General features: G+C 44.1%; 3 protein-coding genes across 3 annotated transcripts; 1 reads left to right on the top strand and 2 right to left on the bottom strand.

The window, feature by feature from the left end:
• Positions 1-1,907: 1,907 nt before the first annotated feature.
• Positions 1,908-4,079, bottom strand: NECHADRAFT_106589 (uncharacterized protein; the record flags this gene model as incomplete). The annotated part of the gene is made up of 3 exons (XM_003041154.1): positions 1,908-1,940; positions 2,001-2,016; positions 2,047-4,079. 3 exons carry the CDS (start codon positions 4,077-4,079, stop codon positions 1,908-1,910), a joined length of 2,082 nt encoding a protein of 693 aa, XP_003041200.1.
• A 1,633-nt stretch (positions 4,080-5,712) lies between these two features.
• On the top strand, positions 5,713-7,026 carry NECHADRAFT_55529 (uncharacterized protein; the record flags this gene model as incomplete). The annotated part of the gene is made up of 1 exon (XM_003041189.1): positions 5,713-7,026. One exon carries the CDS (start codon positions 5,713-5,715, stop codon positions 7,024-7,026), a length of 1,314 nt encoding a protein of 437 aa, XP_003041235.1.
• Positions 7,027-8,105: 1,079 nt separating this feature from the next.
• On the bottom strand, positions 8,106-9,187 carry NECHADRAFT_88735 (uncharacterized protein; the record flags this gene model as incomplete). Its single annotated transcript, XM_003041153.1, has 2 exons — positions 8,106-8,800; positions 8,854-9,187. 2 exons carry the CDS (start codon positions 9,185-9,187, stop codon positions 8,106-8,108), a joined length of 1,029 nt encoding a protein of 342 aa, XP_003041199.1.
• Positions 9,188-24,170: the final 14,983 nt, after the last annotated feature.

Raw genomic sequence — 24,170 nt, 5'->3', positions numbered from 1 at the left:
GATGGCGGGCGCGTAACACGGCGTAAGATTTGACCAGAGCTTTACGCTGCGGGATAGAGAGGATGGGAGGCTGGTAGTAACGTCATTTTGGTCAAGGTTTTGCATCTCTGTCACCGTTTTCGTTCTCGCTTGAGTTAGTTAATATGGTTGGTCGCTATTTAGATCGTCGGATGAGCCGGGGCTACACCTGACCGGCCAATGCGCTTGAATCTCTCAACCTTCAGTCACTGAGTGAGTTGCAGTTCAAACCCGTTTGCTTATATCGAGTACGAGAGTTACTTGACAACACTGTAACACGGAGCTATAGCTACTAAATGACAGATACGCAAGTATTCGGATTAACCCAAGCTTAGATACACAATTCCAGCCAGGTCTTACTTAAATAGGTACGACACTCACACAGCTCCACGTCTGTTGTGCTAGGGCACGGGCTGGTGTCATCGACAACGTAGTAATATTAGCTAGCCCGGTAAGTTCAGCCCTGCTTTAAGCATGATTGAAAATGGATTGGACTCCAAGTTTTGATATTCTGGTATCCATTTGCTCGGCACAAATTGATGCAGCGGATGAAAGGACAGTCCATGGCAGTGCAAGGTGATCACCATGCGGGTCTTGAGGGGCCAGTAAAGCAACGTTCCGAAATAATAAGAGTAATAATGTTCGTTCTCGTTCTCGTTATCGAATTGATACGGGCACTCTTCGGGCTCGTGCACTAAACAGTTTCCCGACATGGGTTATTAATATGACACCTATTCTAAGCACTAAGAATTAACGTCTCAAATTACATCGTATCTAAATATAGGTATATGATAGAGTAAATAGAGCGGGTTCTCGAGTAGCTCGACATTAGTGACTGCTTCTGCTATAACTACCCTACTATGCTATAGATGAGATAAGATTATTAGATGTATCCAAGATGTCTAGAAAGGAACATGGCAGAAACGGAGCAGAATAGGTCAGAAAGTCCTTTACGTTAGAAATACTATACCCCAATGGTACTTTTGACTGTGCTGGACTTGCGATTATGGTTTTACTTCTCTCTCTGACTAGTCTGTGCTGCCTTTCAAACATAACAGTTGACAGGAATCTCAACCAGCGCGTCGCGCGGACACCTTCCCTGTGTTTCTAAGAAAGTTGTTATTTATCATAAATAATTCTGGAGCTCTCTCTCCCTACTTCTCGTTCTAGTCAGTATTAGTAGCAGATCTGTGACCTCTGCCTTTGATATGGCATCTGTTTCGGAATGATTCTCCAAGCAACCCCACAAGACAAGATTTAGGATACCAAGCAGATCGAGCCAGCTTCATGGCTTCTGCGCACAAGTTGACTTGACATTGTTCCTGCATCGGTACAACATTTAGGACCGTCGCGGAATGAATATTAAAGTATAAACACCCTCGCTGACGCCGCCTATCCATCCTCACGCTATACCTGGTCCATGTGTACGCCTCCAAGATATATGCACCAGGAAACAACACAACCCAGCCATCTTGATAATGGAACGACCCTAGGAAGCTGACACGAACTGAACTTGGCTGCTTGACTACCATGATACTCGCAACCCTGGCAAATTTGCCCTCTTCCGGCGCGAGTTCGTCCTCCCCAATACTGAGAAATCCGTGACAATCCATGTCTCAGCCGACTCAAGGTACCGGGTCTTCCTTAACGGCCACAGCCTGAGCGTCAGCCCTTGTAAGGGAGCCCCTCTGTACTAGAACTACAAGACGGTCGATGCCACGCCCTTGTTGCGCAAGGGAGTGAATGTTCTGGCTGCGCGTGTCTTGCGGGTCACATTGATTTCAGTCCACGGCCCGAGCTGCTACGTGAGGTAGACGCTAGTGTGACAACACCATCAAGTCTCGTGCGTGTTCGTCGGGCACCTGATATAATGACGTCTCTGAAAAGATTTAACCATGCTTGCAATGCCACACGTCGCCAGTCTACCAGGGCAAAAAAAATGCAATATGATATATCCATAGTATTAATATTTAAGTACTTACCGAGTGACTAGAATTACTATATATCATATATATCATATACATCTACTGTGCCTGAGAATTATCTCGGCTATGTGCGGGGCTTGAGTCGACAATAGTTGCCGATGCCGACTCGTTGGCCAGCTGCTGTTCTCTCTCATCAGCCAGCCAGGCAGGGTTCGTCTCGAACCTGGGATCCAACCAGAAGCAGGCATCATCACCATCCTTGAGCATTTTACGGATAGGTTTAGCCCGGACGTGGCCTCCAATATAGAACAGGGCCCAGCGTACGGCGCCCAAAACAGAGATGAATGCGTAGAGCTGCTTGTAGAATGGATAGGTAGCAGCGGTGACGAGGCCGATGCGCATATCCGGGCGGTGTCGACAACTAATGTAGTTGTACAGGACAGGCGGAACGGCGGCCACAAAGGCAAGACTGCAGAAAAAGATCCAGTAGTCCTTGTGGGCTCCCAGGGCCACCAGAACGGGAATGCGCACCCAGTCGATGACGAGACAGGTCAAAGTGTAGAGAAAGAGGAACTTTTGCACGCCAATACCCGAGACGGTGCGCTGGCCATTCATACGGAACAAGTGGCGGAAGAGCTTCCAGATGAGACTGTGGCGACCCATCTCCCAAGACTTGACTCTCTGCTTACACCAGTTCAAGCCCGGACCGAGCAGAGTTGAGGGCACTTCTGTCGCAAGGGTCACCTGGGCGTCAAAGGCAATTCGCTTGTTGAGGCGCATCATGGCAAAGCCGGCGTTGGCGTCCTCGGCGATAAAGTCCATGGGGTGATACTTTGTGAGAAGCTCAACAAAGGTATCGCGGTCGACAAACCATCCGGCGCCGTGCGGGAAGTTGACGCCGCAGGTTCTGTACTCGGCGAGCTTGGTGAGGCCGGCCATGCGGTACTCGCAGTCCTGCCAAGAGACCATGCCTAGCGGGGTGTTGCCCTCGGCGTCGATGCCTATGAGGGGGAAAGCGACTGCCTTGATCTGATCGTCCATGAGGTGCGTGGGGTGGCGGTAGTTATTGGGGAGAGAGACATCATCATCTGTTGTCAGGATGTACTTGTAGTTCTTTGCTGCCAGAGAACCAACAAGCTGCGCAGCGTTCTTTGACCCGATTGGAGACCAGATGTAGTTGATGTCGGGATTGAGGGCCCTGAGCCAGTATCGGAATGAAAGGTCTTTTGGGTAGCGGGTGCGGGCGTTGTCAATGACAAAGATGTCCTGGGGGCGGAAGTACGGGTATGCAGATTCCAGCACCTTCTGAAGAGCTTCGCGATCTGAATTGTGGCAGGGAATGACGAAAGCAGCTTCCCAGACTTTGGAAGCAGTGGTGACTCCAACGCCTCGTTCGAGGTCTCCTGCGCTCTTTTCGTTGAAGGCTTCTTGGACGACTTGTGGAGTGTCTGTGGCTGGCGGGTTGTAGGGGGGAACCTTGGCAATACACATGATGATGAGGAACATGGTAGGCTCGATGGTGAGGACAATGACCAGGACAGGGAGCATGTAGCTTCGTGTCTGAGCGATGGCCTTAGTCATCCAGTGGGTGTAGTGATTCGAGATGACGATGGCGGCGACACAAGCGCAGACGCCGGCAAGGGCGAGGTACTTCTTGACGGTCATGGGGTAGAGGTACTCCTTTGGGTTGATGAGATCCCAAAGAGCCTTGGGTGAGATTTGGTTGGCAACAGCATGCCAGAAGCGAGTCCACAGCGATCGCTTCTTGGCGTTGGCGGAGGACTTCTCATCCGCCGGGCCCGGGGTGGTGAGACGTTGGCCCGCCTGGCTGCTCAGCGAGTTCTCAGAGGAGCCTGCAGAGTCCAGGTAAGGCCCGTAGATGCCAACCTTGCGGGAAGTTCGGTCCGAGGATATAGCCTGAGGAGGGGACGTGATAGGGCTGAGGGCGGGGCTGGCCGGTGGGGGAGTAGCGAAGGGGTCATTCAGAGAACGAGTAGATGGGCTGGACAGAGGTGCTGGACGATTGGGCTGAGCCTCAGAAACTGCAGGATCCAGCCTGGCATTGCAAGGCAGGATGAGGTCCTCATTTGAAGGGTCTTCGTTGCTCCAGAAGGGGCTATTACTGGGGACGGTCATTGTCTGGGACCAGTAGTTCGCAATATCAACGAGCGGCAGCCCTCAAGCAAGGCCTGAGGAGCAGTGGAAAGGACTGAGAGAGAGGAAGCAAACGAAAGTCAAGGGCATCTATGAGCGAATGAAACCAGAGCGACTGCACAGTGAACCTCAAGGGGAAGGACGAGGTAGATATCCCTATGGGTAGACGAGGGAAAACTACAAGCCAAGGCAGACAAGTTTTTGAGTAAAGCAATAAAGACGTAACGGTAATCATGGCAGATTGGCATGGGCCGCCAAGACGATAAACCTAGTAGTCTAGACCCAGCTGGATCTGAGGCCATTGAAGCCATCGGCCCCGTGGCTGCCCATGATGAATCCCAGATTCGAGGTAAGCTGAGAGCCGAGCCATTGCTTATTCTTCAAGAGGTCCAAGCTGACAGGGACCTACCAATGCTACAATGTACAAAGACGAGGCTGTTTGCTAGCGCTTATTGCAGGCTGTGGAGAGATCAACATGGAGCATGTCGCCAGATTTGACACTGATGGGGAAAGTGGGGGATGCATGGCCCAGGAACCATGTCGAAATCGGGCTTGGGAAACGGCCCAGGAACCAGGGGCATGTCAACATCAACATGCATAGATGCGTGCTCCGTGGCTTGCATGCTACTGGCGGTTCAACGAAAGGGCCCTGAAAATGGGCTTGCTTTTGGTTCGTATCCTCTTATGATCTCAAATGAGGATCTACGATCTACCGAGCATTGAAAAATCTAGACCAGCAATGGAGAAGGTCAATATTGCCAAGTGGTCCAGGGGGGTGCTATTAATTTTCAGAATAGCGGTTGGCAGATTGCTCCTATTGCAAGGAAACAAAAACATCGCACATCATCAAGGCAGCAGACTCAAAAGTGCAATAACGCTGACGGCGTACAGGAAACGGCATGCAACCGAGTCAATAGCTTATGTTAGCGTCGAAGGCATAAGAAAACTTCAGGGGTTACATACGGTGTCTCTACGACATGCCCTGTTTACCATCTTGCTTCGACCTGTACCGGCAGCACATGGGCCGTCCGGTAGGTTGGCAGCCGCTACGGGATGCACAAACGGACTCTTGTTGAGCCATGCTCTAGTGAGGGTTTTCATGTCCATACTGGAAGAGAGAAATGTGACAACAACCGACTTTGATTGCGAATGCCCAGATTGAGACATGGCGCCATGGTGCCTCACCGGATTCACCGTCAAGTGCAGAGTCTGTCAGCTAAGCCGTGCCAAATCTTGGCTCCCTGTTGCATGATGCAGTTGCCGTGCTGGATCTCGTCTTGGAGCCATGGTGCGAACTTGCCAACTTTCTTCGTCGTGATGCCGAATCTAGTTGGCGTTGCTCTCGGCCAAGATGGCTTCCAAGTTTCCCGCCATGAGGTTGGGCATGAGATTTGAATTTCTCTGCACTGCTCGTGTTGACGCGTTGCTTGCGAGGATTCCGGAGCCTCTGGAGATGCTTGAGAAGAGGATGTGGGTATATAATCCAGCGGCTCAACCGCGTTGATGTGGTGCTTGTAGACGAACATCATCATCAGTACTCCGAGGCCATTCACACTCACTCAGGGCCCTTACATTCATTCAGTCATCTTTTTATTACTTTTGGACTTGAATCATCATGGACTCATACTTCTCTCCCCCAGGGACAGAGACTCCCACCAGTGATGCTGAATTCCCCTTTCCCTCTCGCTCTCAGTCTTTCCAGTCCTTGAACTCCCTGTCCCAGCCGGGCACTCCTGACACAGAGCGGGATGTTCTTTTCAGTGGACCGCCTTCTCGCGCCTCGTTCGCGTTGAACTCAGACGAGTATGTGCTGGTGGTAGGCGGTCTGGGTTACATTGGCAGCCATACGGTATGGGAGCTGGTGAAAGACGGTCGCAACGTTGTCGTTGTCGATAACCTCAGCAACGCCTTCATGGGCGTGCTCGACACGCTGAACGACATGGCGGATAAACACACCAGCTCTCTTGGCCTCCGTCGCCCTGACTTGCACTTCTACGAAGCCGACTTTAGAGACGACATCAAGATGGGACAGATTCTGCCCCTTTACTCTACTCCCGGGGGCTCAAAAATCAAACGAGTCATCCACTTCGCTGCTTACAAGTCCGTCTCTGAGAGTATTGAGAAGCCGCTCAAGTACTACGACAACAACGTGGGCGGCCTGATTCGGTTCTGCAGCATGCTGTCGAGCTTTAACATCAAGTACCTCGTCTTTTCGTCATCGGCTACCGTATACGGCTCTCTCGCTGACCAAGGCGGCCGTCTCGTCGAGGAGGCGTGCACGCACACCACGACTGAGTGGAGCGACGCTAGCGGCCAGGCACGCACCACGCTCTCCGGGTGCACGGGGCTGACCAACCCCTACGGACGGAGCAAGTGGATCTGTGAGGCTATTTTGGCGGACTTGGCCGTTGCAGATCCAGAGTGGACCATCGTGGCGCTTAGGTATTTCAACCCCATCGGCTGTGACGAGTCTGGCCGTCTGGGCGAGGATCCACGTGTTACGCCTACAAACCTGATGCCCGTCGTGCTCAAGGTCATGCTGGGCGAGATGGATCGGCTGCACGTCTTTGGGACCGACTGGGACACGCGGGACGGCACCGCCATCCGCGACTTCATCCACGTCTCCGACCTCGCCCGCGGCCACCTCGCCGCCCTCACCGTCAAGGAGAAGCAGGGGTTCCAGGTATTCAACGTCGGCACCGGCACCGGCCACTCTGTGTACGAGGTTATCGACGCTGTGCAGGCGGCGTTCGGGAAGGACGTTCCCATGATCAAGGCCGGACGCCGTGACGGTGACGTGGGCGTCTGTGTAGCCGATCCCCAACGGGCCATGGCCGAGTTGGGATGGAAGCCGCAGAAGACGCTACTTGACAGCTGCCGCGACCTGTGTCGGTTTCTGCAGGCTAACGGGGCTGGTGTCGGTGTGTGATGTGCACACGGAGAGGGTGCAGTCAGCCGAAGTTGTCATGTTTTTGGACGTTTTGTCGGGGTTATGGATGGGCTTTCTTTGTTTTCCCCTTGTCGGGTAGTAATAGAGCTTATTTCTTTTCATCTTGTTAGGTTGTCATCTTGTTGGCCCACTAAAGTGGCGGAAGTGCAACATAGTTGTAAATAAAACAGTACCTGCGTTGTTCAGCGGAGAGAAGAGAAACGGCCTCGCTCGGTAGGTGAGCTCACATATCCACCTGTTGAGTGGCTAAGGACTTGGCATAGCATGTTTGTCCCGCAACATCTCACCCTTATTATGCCACTGCGGGTAGCCCCAGGGAACGTGGCTAGTAAGGTCGGTCTCACTCGACCTTGCAGACTACCAGGATGTCAAAAGATTGGCTAGTACAGTAGATACTTGCAGATGTAAGGTAGAGCCTACCTGGACCCAGGGATATAATTGCTGAGAAGCACCTGATGGAGTAAAACTAAGCCCGGTACTCTGTACCGACCTCACACTTGAAATCCTTGCAAGACTACTTTGCCCCTTTTGGTGACATCGAGCGGCCTACAGGGGTATCCATACTAACTACGGAGGTCTATCTCAAAAGTTTTGTCCTGGCCCTCAAGCCACACAAATACACGAGCCAATCAGAGGCCATTTTCCAAGCACAGTTACATCGGTACTTATGGTCCTCTTTCTTTGCTTTTGAAGCCCCTATCTTCTAAGGATATAGCTCTCTAAGCTTCACTAGATTTCCCCCTGGGCTCCAATAGCCCTCCCTATAGCTTTAGGGAGTAAGTAACTGAAAAGATTTGCTCCAAAGTACCTCAGGTACCGACAGGGATAAGCGGCCTTGGCGCTATTAGCTCCTGGACAAAACTTTTGAGAGAGACCTCCGTAGTTCGAGCCTGATTTGTCTCTCCAAGCCCCCCACTGCCAGCAAGGCTCGGGAATATTAAAATAGAACCAAAACCTTATTCCAATGACGAATACCCGTGCATTATTGAAGAATCGACGGCTTCTACACACCTTGCTTTCAGCCGCAGAGATTTTACAAGGGGAACGGGCGTCTCCACTCACAGCTGCAGCCAGACTGCAGCCACAACCAACAACACCGCGGCCCACGACCCGGGCCATGATCCAAATCTTGCTGCCGCTGACGGCTCTGCCGTACCATCCTCGATGGAGCAAATGAGTCCGCCCTGCGGCACGCTCTCAGCCTCGACATCAGAAGCGTTGAACGCCATCTGGATCCACTGGATCTCCAAGGTGGCATTGGCTCCCACCTCCATCTCCCCGGAGAAGCTCCCGCCGTTGCTCCACATGTTGATGTACACCGTCGACGGCACGACGGGGACGTTCATCTCCGATTCCTTCCTGAGCTCCCCGTTGATGTACCAAGCGCTCTTCTTCTGCTCTCGCAGCCAGTCCAACCGGTACACGGTCCAGTCGTGCATTGAGCCGGAGCGCGTTAAGTTGTGCGTCGACCCGGGGATGGTCGTCCACGTGGTGGTGTTCTCCGTGGGTTGGTTGGAGAAGTGCACGCGATTTTCCTCGTCTCTGGTCATGACCTCGATGTCTGACTCCTGCGTGTCGTTGAAGTAGGTGAAGAAGCCGGCCACGGCACCTGGAGAACCCGAGATACGGGCGTACACACGTAGAGAAATGGAGTCGACTAGGGCCTGGCTGAAATAGACCTCTCCAGCCTGCTGGGTATCGTTCTTCAGCCGGTCTGTGTACAGCAACAGTTGGGCCTCGTCATCTGGCTTGTCTGGCAGTCAGGTGTCAGCGCGGAGCAAGTCGAGAAGCGGGTGCGAAAAATACCCATATAGACGTGATCGGAAACGTAGTGGCGTGCCAAAACCTTCTCACTGGCTTGCCCCTGATACTTGATGGTGACTCTCCAGTCATCTGTCCAAGAGGAGTCGTTGGTCAGTTTGCTGACCGCCAAAGTGTCAGGCTCCTTTCTGTTCTCTGCCGCCGGGTCCCCCGTTGGCAGACGGCCCGAGGTTGAGGCATTTCGAAAGTCGTAGAACCGGTAGAAGCTGAAAGTTGCAGGGTTAGGCCCGTCAATGGAAAAGGCTGAACAGTCGTCATGGCTACTTGCCATCGCAACGCTGAGGAGCGCCACGGTATAGAGACTGGCGATGAGAACCATTGGAAGCGGCAAGTGGAGGCAATTTGCAAATGCAATCCGTCAACTACAACAAGTTATTTATCTTATGATGTGATTCTCGATGCAACACCTCGGCGCAAAATGTCTTGGTCCCAGGCGAGGATTCTTGGGAGGCTTCCAAGGGCTGGTGTTAATGACTCGTCCGCCAACTAGGTAAATGGCGTGCTGCGACCACGATCTTGGCTGCGACACGTGTGGCCAGAAACATCCGCTAGTGGAACTGCAAGGGGCCAGTCGAATGGGCCTGCCACAGCAGTCACGGCTTGTCACCAAGGCAGTTACAGTAGTGCTTACCCGTGAAGCCACTTGGCAGAGTTGTTGCTTGTGAGCACGATTGTTTCTCAACGCCTTGCATCAGGGGAAAGAAGACGGTTCCGTGGTGATCCCCCCACATGCCGCACACCATGTCAGAGCGCCACGACTGATCACTGCATTAGTGAGGTCCACAGCATGTAAGCGGAAAGAAATGCCGAACCGGCCCGCAGCTAACCCCCGGTATGTTGAATCAAAACCCTGCTATGGCTCATCAAGATTCGCCAGCTCCATCGGTTCATCTCATAATGCGCACTGCCTAGAATCCGAAAGACTGGGATTCTGGTCTCAGTGGCACAGGATGTATGGACTGACTGAGACATCCGTGTTTACCGGAATAATGTCTGCGGTTTACTCTGTAGTTTTGACGATGGATGGATCCCGATCTATTTCCCTCCCACATGCCGGCAGGTTCAAACGGGGATGCTGGAGCTAAGCTCGAAATAGTCTCATGTTCCCTGCCGACATTTGGACGCGCGTGTTTTTATTTTATTTCTTTTTCTTTTTTAACGACGGGACGAAGACCTTTCCAAGGACTGCCGAGCCCACGATAGACAAATTATAACGAAGCTTAGGGTAGCTACCAGACACCCCCCCTCCTACGACTTCGCCTGGCTAAGCATCTTGAGCATGATGGGGACCAGGAACTGCGCAGAGTTAACCACAGAGTATTCAGCATGGCCAAAACCACCAGAAGATAATACCCGGTTGCTGTTGGTTTGTTTAGGAATAGAAAAAGATAACTTTAACAAATATCGAGCTGTGATGACCTTAAGGATTACGCTTCTATAATCTTGGCACGGCAGAGAGCCTTGAGAGCCCAGCCTGAATCACATTGGCTAGCGGCTGGGGAGGCCCTCGTCATGCAGTCAGCATCCAAGCCTCTTGGCTCATGAGCAGACGTAAAGTGAACTGAAAACCCTTGCTAGTCCTGTCACGCTACTGAGCCTCACTCGCTGGCGTCTCGGGCCAGCTAGAAACCTTCTCCGGGGCTCAGTAGTAACGGGTGGCTTAGCTTCTTAGTGCGTGGGCCTCTTTCTAACCCTCCTAGCAAATCCTTGCTAATCTTTATTATTATTAGTATTACTAATATTATAATTATTAAAGCTAGATAATATCCCGCGCTTTTATATGCTATAGCTAGTAAATATCTTATTATAAAGAAATTTATTAATAGTTTATATAGGGTTAAGATTAGCCTTAATCCTAGAGTCTTAATAAAATTTTCTTTACTTTAAAAAAATAACTTAAAATATTTTAGAAAAATTAATTTTATAATATATAAAATATAACTTATATTATAAAATAGCTTTTTTCTTAGATTTATAAAAATATATATTTTTATTTTTTTATAATTAAAATTAATTTATAATAAGCTATAAAAGATTAATTAATAAGGGAAATATAATATTAACTTTATATTTTTTTTCTTAATTTTTATTATATTTTTATATTTTGTTTATTATTTTTATTATTAGTAGTCTATATAGAGTTAAGATTAGCCTTAGTTCTAGGGTCTTAATAAAAATTTTACTTATTTTAGAAAAATAGCTTTAAATAATTCCAGAAAAACTAGCTTTCTAATATATAAGACCTAACCTGTATTATTAAATAGCCTTTTTTCTTAGGTTTATAAAAATATATATTTTTATTGTTTTATAATTAAGGCTAACTTATAATAAGCTATAAAAGGTCGCCGAATAAGAGGTATATTATATTAACTTTATAATTTTTTTTTTATTATTATTATTTTTTTATATTTTTCTTATTAATTTTTATTATAAGCTAATTAGAGCCTTTAAGTAGCCCTATTATTATAATAACCCCCCTATTAATATAATAACTTTCTTATTAATATAATAATACTTTTATTATTTCTTAACCTTAATTTTATCTTTAAAATCTTAAGAAGAATTTTTTTTTTCTTTAAGAAATTCTTAAATTTCTTTTTTTTTTAAATTTCTATTTTATTTATTATTATAGCTTTTTTTCTTATAATTTAATAAGCTTAGGCCTAAAAAAAGTCTTAAAATTATTATTAAAGAATTATAAAAGCTTATTAATAATAAACTCTTATTAAAATTTATTTATAATTTTTTACTTAATTTACCTAAGTTTCTCCTTAAATTTTATTAAGGTTTTAACTTAATAAGTCCTTTAACTTAAATTTCTATTTAAGATTTCTTTTTATCTTAGAATTATCTTTAATTCATATTTATCTTATTAAATTCTTTTTTATACTTTTATTATAATAAAATTAACCTTATTATTATTTTTCTTTTTTTATCTTAGAGTATAATAATTATAGGGTTCCTAAGGGATAAACTAGTTATATTAGTTTATATTAATAGAGGAGAATCTAATATAACCTCAAAGGGTAATATAAGTTATATCTAATAATATACTTAAGGGTATTAAATATAATTAAATTATATTAATAAGTAAGGTAATTAATATATAAAAAAGTATAATAAATATATTTTATATATATAAGGTTCCCTTTAGGATTAAATCTCTAAAAGGTTAGTCTAAGGTAGGACTATAAGGACTAAAACTTAATCTTATTAGTCTTAGAGTATAAGACTAAATAATTTTCCTTTAGTCTTACCTTAGTAATTATTCTATTAGGCTTCCCTGCCTATATCTTATTATAATTATAATATAAGGTCTCCTCTTTATTAGTTTTATCCTTAAGGCTATTTCTCGCGATTAAGTCTATTAATAGGTAACTTTAATTTATAATTATTTTTTATATTAATAGTAGGTCTTAAACTAAGTAAATAGGCTTCGGGTTAGACCTAGATTTATTTAGGTCTATTTATAACCTATATTACTACTCTATTTTATAACCTAGGTTTAAAACCCCTACCCCTATTATATCTTATTAGTCCTTACCCTCTAGCTTTTGCCTATATTACCCTTTAATATCAGAATAGAGATTACCTCTTCTTCTAAGTTAGCCTTTAACCTCTTACTCCTTTATTTAATTACTTAATTATTATAATTATTATTATCGCTATTATATTATTATATTAACTCGTTATTATTATTATTATTATTATATAATATAACTTCTTTCCTAATATTAATTATTACGCTTATGCCGACCTAAAGCCTTTCTCTATTATTATCTAAAATATAACTATTATGGGATTATATGCTAGATCGCGATATAAAAAGACCTATTATTATAGATTATTTATTATCCTTATCCTTAGTATTATAACGCAATAATCTATATAGATAATATAACTATAAATAATCTATAAATAAGAAAAGAAAGATAAGCAAAGATAAGATAAAATATAAGATAAAGGATAAAAAAAGGTTAAATATAGAAGGAAAAGGGGAAAAAGATAAGGGGCCTTCTTACCTAACTAGGAATTAATAACCTAGGTTTACCCTAGCTTAGGCTAATAATAACCTTTAATCCGTCCTTTAACCTATTATTATATTATTATCCTAGAAGTAGCATAGGTTAATTAATATAGCTTCCCCTATTACCTAATAAAACCCCTTAATATGCCTAGTCATTAAGGGCTTATATATAGCGTTTTACCCCGGCATTATATAATAAGGGAAATTATTTCTTTTATACCGCTTCTTTTAGGCAGATAATAGGATTAAAGACCTATAGTCTCTTAGGACTAGTCTCTTAGGACCGACCCCTAGAGCGGTAGATATTTCTAAACCCGGGGTTAAGAGACCTTAATTATTCTTCCTATTTTCTAGATTAATGCCACTTAAATATTCTAACTCGTATATTTCTATAAAGTCTCTATCGCCTAACTTAAGTAAGAAAGATATCGCTAATTATTAATTACTAAGGTTAAATATTCCCCTCTATAGCTTAGTATCTAATAATAATAATAAGAGGCTAATAACGCGTAATAATCTATCCTAGAAAATAATAGAGGATAGAGATAGGCGCTAAGTTATCCTATACCTCCCGGCTAACTTATAGGGAGGCTATTAATAATATAGAATTAGCTAGAGAGTAAGCCGAGTAGTATTATATTATTATAGCGTAAATACTACTTTATGCTCTTAAGACTAAATAGAGCATAAAAGAAAATAAATAAGTAGATTAGAAATATATATAGAAGCTATATAGGATCTTTAAGAAGGGTAATATAAAGCGAAAGGCAAGAAAGAATTATATATTAGTATTATGCGACTAAGAGGATATTTTTAAGATAAAAAGGCATATAGGTTTAGATAAAGATACCTAAGTCTTACTAGAAGGAGAACTTCTTTTCTTTAAGGATTAATACTTAGTCCACGGGAATAATAATAAGGTTAAGGTAATAGCGGGCTAGCATCGAATTAAGGCGCTAAAGATATATATCTTTTAGATAAGGATAGAGAAGAAAGAGCTATAATAGATATATAACTTCTATGACTATTATATACTACTTAACCGGGCGAATCTCTAGCTATAAGTTAACCGCAAGGACCCTATAATAATAAATAGCTATAGCTAGATCTAGGCATAGGTAATAGCGGCGTTAAGTAAGAATAATAAGCTCCTATAAGAAGATAAGATAGATATTCTAAAGGCTAAGATTATTAAAACTCTTTACCTAAGTAGCGATATTTATTTCCTTATTTCTAGGCTTATAATAATTTAAAGAAATAAGAGGTAAAAGGAGATAATAAGCTAATAATACGAGATAATAATAAGATAGGATACCTTTAAGATTTTAACTTAGAATTAAATAATCTCTTATAGGATAGATAATATAAGTCTTTGCCTTTCTTATATACCCTAAGGCTTAATATAATCGACTCTTATTAATCTAGGTATAGGTTAATTAGCGATATAATACTAGTTCTTAGTATTCTATAGTATACTATATATACTATCTTAATTATTAAGAGATACTAAGAAGAAAATTTCTAGAGTAAACTAAGAGTAGATTTCGAACTCGCTTCCTATAAATCACCGAGAGGCTAATATATAGGAGCTATTCTATCTTAGCTGAGTAGCATAAGGTACTAATATTATAGTTAAATACTAACTTAGCCTTCTTGCCCTACTTAGGGATAAAGTATACCGGGAGGTATATATATATATCGCAAAGATATTATAGCTATATTTTATCCCTATCTATCGCCTATTAGATCTATCGCAAGATAATAGGCATATCTTATTTTAGGTAATAACCTATATTATATTATAGCTAAATTCTATGCCGATAGTTATTATAAATTAATAAGATAATAGGAAGCTAATACTAAAGAGTAATCTAATACTAAGGCTTTAATATTACTCGGCCTAGTTTATATAAGCGATAAAGAGAAGGTTAGATATATTTCTATGGGATAATAATAATATAAGGAGAATAAGTATAGTATTAATAGATTTACTTATAGAAGCTATATCTATTATACTCTAGTAAGAAATTATTAACTTTACCTAAGATTACCTAAAGGACCTTAAAGCCCTAGCTATAAAGGCATACCTTAAATAACCCTAGAACTAGGCTAAAAATAAGGATAAAAGCATATATACTAAGCGATTTACTAATAAGGCATAGCTAGGGCTTCTTGGGATTATTTGCCGGTATATAAGAGATAATTTTTATAAGTAATAGATAGCCTCGGCACTATTACCCCGATTTAATAGAATTAAGAAATAGCTTATTAATATTAAGCCCCGGCGGGTAGCACTAAGTCGAGTAAGAGACCTCTCTAGCTTCCTTAGGGGTATACTAGAGTTTTCCTAGAGCGCAATTCTTAAGTCAGCGGTATTCCGCGATAGGCTAATCTAATAGTTTCTACGGCAAGAATATTCGACTAGGGCTTAAGAATAATTACGGGAAGATAAAGGGGCTATAATAAGTCTTACTTCTAGATTATATCTCTCTAGATTACCCCCGCTATGCTCCTAGGACCTAAAGGTATTAATAGAAGCGAGCAGAATAAACCGTCCGGAGGCTAATAGATCTAAGAAGGGACGCTTATTAATACTAAGCGATAAGAGTAATAATAAAGATAATAAAGACGACGATAAGAACGATAAGGAGGGGGTTAATAGCGGGTAATTAGAGAAGCTAGTAAGGCGCCTCTTACTAATAGTCCCTAGGGGTAAAAAGAGAGCCTTAATAAGTAATACTAGGGAGGTAGCCATAGGCTTAATACTATATCGTAAGTATAGCAATTATCCTAGCTAGCTATTATATCCTATATAGTTATTAGTTAACTCGCGTCTATAGTCGCCGGCACCTTTATAGTTAGAAATAGGATTACTATTACCCTTATCGCCCTTAATAAGTATAATTCCCCCGCGAATTAAATTACTAAGGAAGTAAATAATAGATCAAAGGAAGAAAGCAATATAAATAATAGGCCTAAGAATAGAAAAATACTAATTTTAGGCGAAAATAATAGAGGGTATAATAGCAATACGATTATATATATACTTTATATTAGTTTCTCTAGTATTAGGGGTCGAGAAGAGGTTATATTATAACTAGACCCTAGCCCTTATACATATATACTAGGGTTATATCTTTTATTTCTTTTTCCTCCCCTTAATTTAATATTAGAGGTATAAAAATCCTAGCTTTTTATAGCTATATTTAAAACTTAGGTTAGAAATTAAAATCATATTATATAAAAAAGAAGGTTTAATATAGAAATAAGATAATAGGGATAGGGGATCTAAGTAACTATATTAATTATATTACTTAGCTAGACTAAGTTAAGGCTAGGTTAAGGGGAGGAATAAGAAAAAGGTAGTAATATAATAGTATTTTTAATACTATAACTAAATCTACTCTCTCTTATAGACTACTAGGATATCCTAATAAGTAGCTTACGCAGAGTATTATCTTATAAATACTATCTCGTCTATAAGGCACTACTATATATTCTCCTAGTAGTATTAAAATAAAGGAGATTTCTCTCTCGGGGGGAGAGATTATCTGCGAGCTAGAGCTAATCGTTAGGAGCGATAAAGGTAATAAGGACAATAATATTAATTATAATATCTATAATTACAATAATAATTATAATAATAATAATAGGGTTAGGGATTATATAATACTAGAAGCCATAGATAAGTTCTTTCTAGATATAAATATCGAGGATAAAGGTAGGCAGGTAGAAATAGCTAGTAACCCCATAGACGAGTTTAAGATTAATTACTTAACTAACGCAAGAAAGATAACTTATAAGTAACTAGATAAGTAATAGCTAATTCTATATATAGACTAGCTATATACGCGGTATAGTAATATAGCTAAGACCCTTCCCGATATATTTTCCTCCCAGTATCGCTATAATAGCTATAATAGATAATAGGTTTCTAACTAACATATAATACTATTATAGCCGAGAAATTCCTATGCCGAATAAATAAGCCTGCCTTTAATACTTCTAAAGTATTAAAGATATTTTAGTTGCGATATATAATGAATTATAGCGGGCGGAAAATAAAATCGAGACCGGCAAAGAGTAAAGATAGCTATTATCCTATCTTTTATTTAGATATAATAAGCGTAATTAAGTAGCTACTTCGCGCTATTACTAAGGAGGGTAGCTTCTTTAATAATATAATATTTACGCTATAGAGATAGTAAGCTCCTTATAACTCTAAGCACATAATAAATAGCCTCCCATTCATCCTAATAAACCATACTTTCCGACTTACGACGGGTACTTCGCGCGAGGTATAGTTTATCGTCATACACCCTAAGGAGGCCGAGATAGTCGAGCTCGGCGGTAAATGACCGCAGAGAAGAGGCAAAGGGGCCAAGACAGCCTCGCTATCGGAACTTAGGGTTAGAACAAAGTAACTATTAACTATCTAAGCTATTTTGCCTTAGGGGTTTCTTCTAGCTAAGATATAGCTTATAGATAAAAGAGGGGAGATTTTTCTAAGAAATAATAAAAGAAAAAGCATAAGAGATATAACTAGGAAAGAGGTATAACTAAGAAAGAGATATAGCTAAGAAAGAGATGTAGCTAGGGGAGAGATATAGCTAGGAAAAAGAGATATAACTAAAAGAGAGAGGTATAGCTAGGAAATAGAGATATAACTAAAAGAGAGAGGTATAGCTAGGAAATAGAGATATAACTAAAAGAGAGAGGTATAGCTAATAAGAAAAAGGCAAAGAGATAAGAGATAAGAGGTAAAAAGTAAAGGATAAAGAAAAGCCTTAAGAAGCCCTAGAAGTATTCCAGATCGACCTAGCTAGGTTATTAGGGGTATCTCGGGCTATAGAAGCCGCCGAGGTCGCCCTAGTCCTCATTAGGGCAAGGCTAATAGAGGAGTCTAGCTGGTTAGCCGCAAGGGGGCCAATAAGGTCCTAGAGCTTCTAATAGGTCTTAGCTGTCTCTAGGTCTATAAGGCCGCCTGCTGAGATAATAAGAGGCTAGAAAAAGGCTCCTAGAGACCTATATTTTCTGCGTTTTTCTTCGGCAGCCTCTCTAAGGGTGCTATAAGGGTCTTCTTTAGCAGAATCCTTTGAAATAGCTACGATTTGAATATCATAGTAATAGCGGCTATTTCCTAGGTTAACTGCAAAATCAGCCCTTAGGCTAGCTTCTAGGTAGACTAGGGGTTCTTTTTCTACCTCTAGGGTAGGCTGGCTACTTAGGGCTCTTATAAAGGCCCTAGTTATAGCCTCATGCCTTGCAATCCACCTTCTATTAGCACCCTTGCAGGTATCCTAATGGCCTAAGGCAGCTATAGCTCCGTAAGAGCTACAGGGTAGGCTAATAGGCTTAATTGGGTAGAAAAGCCGGCTTCGGAGGGCTTCAGTGATTTCAGAGTCTGTAAAAGATAGGGGTTTTTAGGTAGGTAAGACTCCGAGCCACTTACGGCCGAGATAGCTAGCATTTTCTAGCCTAGCATGCCTATAGCTAGCGGGGAGGTCCTCTAAGAAGCCTGCTAGCCTAGCCTTATTAGCTTCCTTTAGCACCTGTTGGGCTGTTTTCCCTAGTCTAGGCTGGCCTTGGTTAGGCTGGCTTTGGTCTAGGGTAGGCTGGGCTAGGGGCTTCCGGATGAGGCCTAGGGTAGGCTGCGAGGCCTCCCTAGCTGCTAGGAATAGCTCGTGGGCTAGGTCCTTGTGTAAGGGTATTCCTAGGCCTCCCTCTCTGACTGGAAGGGCTATAAGGCTTGAATTAGGCTCTTTAGGGCTCTCACTAGGGCTTCTAGCCACTAGGGCTATAATAGCCTCTCTTATAAGGGTATCAGCCTCTTCCCAAAGGTCTTCTAGCCCGGTTGGGTCTAGCTGCCTCTGGAGGTGCCTTAGAAGAAGCTGGATACTGCCTCTAAGAAGAAGCAAAGAGTGCTGCTTTGGAAGGTCTTGCAGGGCCTCTAGGGCTTCCTGTAGGGTAGCTAGCTTTTCTTGCAAGAAGGTTCTTTTAGGCCGGATAGGGCCGATATAAGTACCTAAGGCTTTTAAGCCTTCTAGCTTAAGGTCCTCTATAGCCTTTTCCTTGCTTTTAGCTAGGTTAAGGCTAAAAGGGGAGCCTTTTAAGACCTCCTTAGCTGCCTCTAAGGTGCCTTGCGGAGCCTTATTAAGTATATAGAGGTCATCTAGGTAAGCTACTAAGGTTGCCCTAGGTAGCTTCCTAGCTAGGGCCTCTAGGGTAGGTCGAAAGGCAAGGGAAAAAAGAAGAGGTCCGAGAGGGTCACCTTGCCTTACGCCCTTGGCCGAGGCTATAGCTGACCCATCTTCCATAACTAAGATAGAAGGGTCATTATAGGCCCAAGCTGCTGCCTTATAGAAGGTAGGGGCAAAAGTAGCTACAGAAGCAGCTATAGAAGCCCTATCTACTGAGTTAAAGGCATTAGCAAGGTCTATAGAGGCTAGCTGCTGAAAATTAGCCTCATTTAAGCCTATAATAGCCTCATAGAGGAGGAAAATAGCGGGTTCAACCCCGCCTGGGCTATTCACGCCTAGCTGGAAGGGTAAGAGCATATTCGGCCGATAGGAGGTCATTAGGATCGCCTTCATAGCTACCCTATAGATAAGATCTCCTATAGCTATAGGTCTAACCCCTCCATCGGGCTTTTCAAGCCCTATAAGGCGGCTAGCGCATAATAGGTGGGCTCCAGGGGCCGTGCCTTGGCGAATCATATCAGCTAGCAGCCTTAGGAAAGCTATCACAGGGGAATCTTTCCTAGTTACTAGGTCTAGAAGAGGCCTAGTCCAGCCACTAAGGCCCGGGGCCTTTTCCTTGCCTATAGAGGCTATAGCTGCTATAATAGTCTCTGACGTGATTGGTTGGCCGGCCCTTGGGCGGGTCTTGCCTTGGAAGGGGTCTTTTGATCCAATAGGGTGCTTTTCTAGCAGCCTAGCCCTATTTTCTACTGAATTAGGTGCTATAGGGGTCGGATCAATAAGAGCCCTAGCAGCCCGGCCTAGGTAGCCTCTCTCTAGTAGCTTAGCTGCCCTTTGGGCCGGGCTAGGAGCTATAGAGGGTCTAGCTGCCTTGGGGGGCTCAGGGGGCTGCTGGAGGGACTCTAGGCTCTCTAGGGTAGGTAGGTTAGAAGGGAAAGACCTAAGAAGGGTAGCTAGGCCTCCTTTTTGTAACCCTAACCCTAGTAGCCTAGGCAAGATAAGGAAATATAAGAGGGCCTTTTCAGTAGGCCTCTTTAGAAAGGCAGCTGCAGCTTTATGGGCTGTAGCTGTGAAAATAGCAGCCTGCCTTGCATGTAGCCTTTTTTCCGGTATAGGGATCCTTGCAAAGGCTAATAGCTTCTGCATAGAAGCCTTGGCTAGGATTGGGGCTATAGCTTGGTTGTGTAGCTGCTCTAGGGTAGGCCCCTCTAGGGTAGGCTCCTTGGGCTCGGGCTCTAGGGTAAGCTCCCTAGGCTCGGGCTCTAAGGTAAGCTCCCTGGGCTCCCTAGGCTCCCTAGTCTCTAGCTCTAGGGTAGGCTCCTCTAGGGGCCCTAGAGGCTCTAGGGTATATTCTTCTAGAGGCTCTAGGGTAGGTCCCTGACTAGAGGGCCTGTGGCTAGGCGTGCTAGGGCAAGAGGAGCTAGAGCTAAGGGACCTAGGGCTAGAGGGTCTTCCCCTTTCCTCATAGCTAGAAAAAGACCTATAGCTTTCCCTTGAGGCCGGTCGGTCTAGGGTAGGCTCCTCTAGGGTAGAGTTAGGCTGTAGCTGCCTTTGCCGCCTAGTAGGTCTTTGTAGCTGTGGAGAAGGGGTCCTTGCTAGTCTCTTTCTTCCTATAAGGCCTCTATAGCTAACTAAGCCCGGGCTAGCCTGATTAGGACTAGTGGGGCTAAGGGAAGAAGCTAAAGAGGCCCTAGAGGTATTAGTGGCCCTAGTAGCTATATAGGTCCTTGGCCTAGGTAAGGTAGAAATATGGGCTTTACCTTCTATGCCGTGGATCTTAGCACTATGGGTCTTGATGCCGTGACTTCCGCGGCAGGCTGTGCCGCAATAAGGGCAGCTGACTAAGCCAAGGGGCTGTAGCTGTTGGTTGGTATAGGCCTCGGCCGGGTGTTTTTTGCGTATATGCTCTAGGGTATCTCTATAGCTGCCTTGGCAGGTAGGGCATACCTGCGAGGGCATTTTACTATAGGGTAGCTAGAGGTATAGGGTAGGTATAGGGTAGCCGAGGTATAGGGTAGGTATAAGGTAACTAGAGGTATAAGGTAGCTATAAGAAAGAAGATAATAAAGAGAAAATAGCTATAAGGTAGCTAAGATAAGGCTTAGAAACTAAGCATAAGGGTAAGAGTTAAGGTTATAAGAAGCTTAGAGAATAAGGTCTTTAGAGATACTTATATAACCCTAGGGTTATTCTAGAAGCTTCTACCTTAACCTAAGTCTAACCCTAAGCCTAACCCAAAGCCTGACCCTAACCCTGACCCAATGTGTGACCCTAACCCCTATAGAAGGCTCTAGAATCTCTATAGAAGCCCGAAGGGCTAGGGTTAGAACAGAGTAACTATTAACTATCTAAGCTATTTTGCCCTAGGGGTTTCTTCTAGCTAAGATATAGCTTATAGATAAAAGAGGGGAGATTTTTCTAAGAAATAATAAAAGAAAAAGCATAAGAGATATAACTAGGAAAGAGGTATAGCTAAGAAAGAGATAAGGCTAGGGGAGAGATATAGCTAGGAAAAAGAGAAATAACTAAAAGAGAGAGGTATAGCTAGTAAGAAAAAGGCAAAGAGATAAGAGATAAGAGATAAAAGGTAAAGGATAAAGAAAAGCCTTAAGAAGCCCTAGGGGTATTCCAGATCGACCTAGCTAGGTTACTAGGGGTATCTCGGGCTATAGAAGCCGCAGAGGTCGCCCTAGTCCTCATCAGGGCAAGGCTAATAGAGGAATCTAGCTGGTTAGCCGCAAGGGGGCCAATAAGGTCCTGGAGCTTCTGATAGGTCTTAGCTGTCTCTAGGTCCATAAGGCCGCCTGCTGAGATAATAAGAGGCTGAAAAAAGGCCCCGAGAGACCTATATTTTCTGCGTTTTTCTTCGGCAGCCTCTCTTAAGGTGCTATAAGGGTCTTCTTTAGCAGAATCCTTTGAAATAGCTACGATTTGAATATCATAGTAATAGCGGCTATTTCCTAGGTTAACTACAAAGTCGGCCCTTAGGCTACCTTCTGGGTGGACTAGGGGTTCTTTTTCGACCTCTAGGGTAGGCTGGCTACTTAGGGCTCTCACAAAGGCCCTAGTTATAGCGTCATGCCTTGCAATCCACCTTCTATTAGCACCCTTGCAGGTATCCTGATGGCCTAAGGCAGCTATAGCTCCACAAGAGCTACAGGGTAAGCTGATAGGCTTGATTGGGTAGAAAAGCCGGCTTCGGAGGGCTTCAGTGACCTCAGAGTCTGTAAAAGATAGGGCTTTTTGGGTAGGTAAGACTCCGAGCCACTTACGGCCGAGATAGCTAGCATTTTCTAGCCTAGCATGCCTATAGCTAGCGGGGAGGTCCTCTAAGAAGCCTGCTAGCCTAGCCTTATTAGCTTCCTTTAGCACCTGTTGGGCTGTTTTCCCTAGTCTAGGCTGGCCTTGGTTAGGCTGGCTTTGGTCTAGGGTAGGCTGGGCTAGGGGCTTCCGGATGAGGCCTAGGGTAGGCTGCGAGGCCTCCCTAGCTGCTAGGAATAGCTCGTGGGCTAGGTCCTTGTGTAAGGGTATTCCTAGGCCTCCCTCTCTGACTGGAAGGGCTATAAGGCTTGAATTAGGCTCTTTAGGGCTCTCACTAGGGCTTCTAGCCACTAGGGCTATAATAGCCTCTCTTATAAGGGTATCAGCCTCTTCCCAAAGGTCTTCTAGCCCGGTTGGGTCTAGCTGCCTCTGGAGGTGCCTTAGAAGAAGCTGGATACTGCCTCTAAGAAGAAGCAAAGAGTGCTGCTTTGGAAGGTCTTGCAGGGCCTCTAGGGCTTCCTGTAGGGTAGCTAGCTTTTCTTGCAAGAAGGTTCTTTTAGGCCGGATAGGGCCGATATAAGTACCTAAGGCTTTTAAGCCTTCTAGCTTAAGGTCCTCTATAGCCTTTTCCTTGCTTTTAGCTAGGTTAAGGCTAAAAGGGGAGCCTTTTAAGACCTCCTTAGCTGCCTCTAAGGTGCCTTGCGGAGCCTTATTAAGTATATAGAGGTCATCTAGGTAAGCTACTAAGGTTGCCCTAGGTAGCTTCCTAGCTAGGGCCTCTAGGGTAGGTCGAAAGGCAAGGGAAAAAAGAAGAGGTCCGAGAGGGTCACCTTGCCTTACGCCCTTGGCCGAGGCTATAGCTGACCCAAAGCCTGACCCTAACCCTGACCCAATATATGACCCTAACCCCTATAGAAGGCTCTAGAATCTCTATAGAAGCCCAGAGGGCTTCTATCTATAGCTGACCCAATGCCTGACCCTAACCCTGACCCAATGTATGACCCTAACCATGACCCTAACCTCTATAGAAGACCTTAGAATCTCTATAGAAGCCCGAAGGGCTTCTATCTATAGCTGACCCAATGCCTGACCCTAACCCTGACCCAATGCCTGACCCAATGCCTAACCCTAACCCCTATAGAAAGCTCTAGAATCTCTATAGAAGCCCGAAGGGCTTCTATCTATAGCTGACCCAATGCCTGACCCTAACCCTGACCCAATGCCTGACCCTAACCATGACCCTAACCTCTATAGAAGACCTTAGAATCTCTATAGAAGCCCGAAGGGCTTCTATCTATAGCTGACCCAATGCCTGACCCTAACCCTGACCCAATGCCTGACCCTAACCATGACCCTAACCTCTATAGAAGACCTTAGAATCTCTATAGAAGCCCGAAGGGCTTCTATCTATAGCTGACCCAATGCCTGACCCTAACCTCTAGAACCTCTAAAGGAACCTCTAGAACCTCTAAAGGAACCTCTAGAACCTCTAAAGGAACCTCTAGAACCTCTAAAGGAACCTCTAGAACCTCTAAAGGAACCTCTAGAACCTCTAAAGGAACCTCTAGAACCTCTAAAGGAACCTCTAGAACCTCTAAAGGAACCTCTAGAGGGATAGGGTGATACATTGGGTTCGGGTCATGGTTAGGGTTAGGGTTAGGGTTAGGGTTAGGGTTAGGGTTAGGGTTAGGGTTAGGGTTAGGGTTAGGGTTAGGGTTAGGGTTAGGGTTAGGGTTAGGGTTAGGGTTAGGGTTAGGGTTAGGGTTAGGGTTAGGGTTAGGGTTAGGGTTAGGGTTAGGGTTAGGGTTAGGGTT

This window comes from Fusarium vanettenii, assembly GCF_000151355.1.
Source record: "Fusarium vanettenii 77-13-4 chromosome 16 genomic scaffold NECHAsca_50_chr16_1_0, whole genome shotgun sequence".
Taxonomy (NCBI): domain Eukaryota; kingdom Fungi; phylum Ascomycota; class Sordariomycetes; order Hypocreales; family Nectriaceae; genus Fusarium; species Fusarium vanettenii.
Note: the sequence above shows the minus strand (reverse complement) of the source record. Positions and strands in the feature narration are given on the sequence as shown.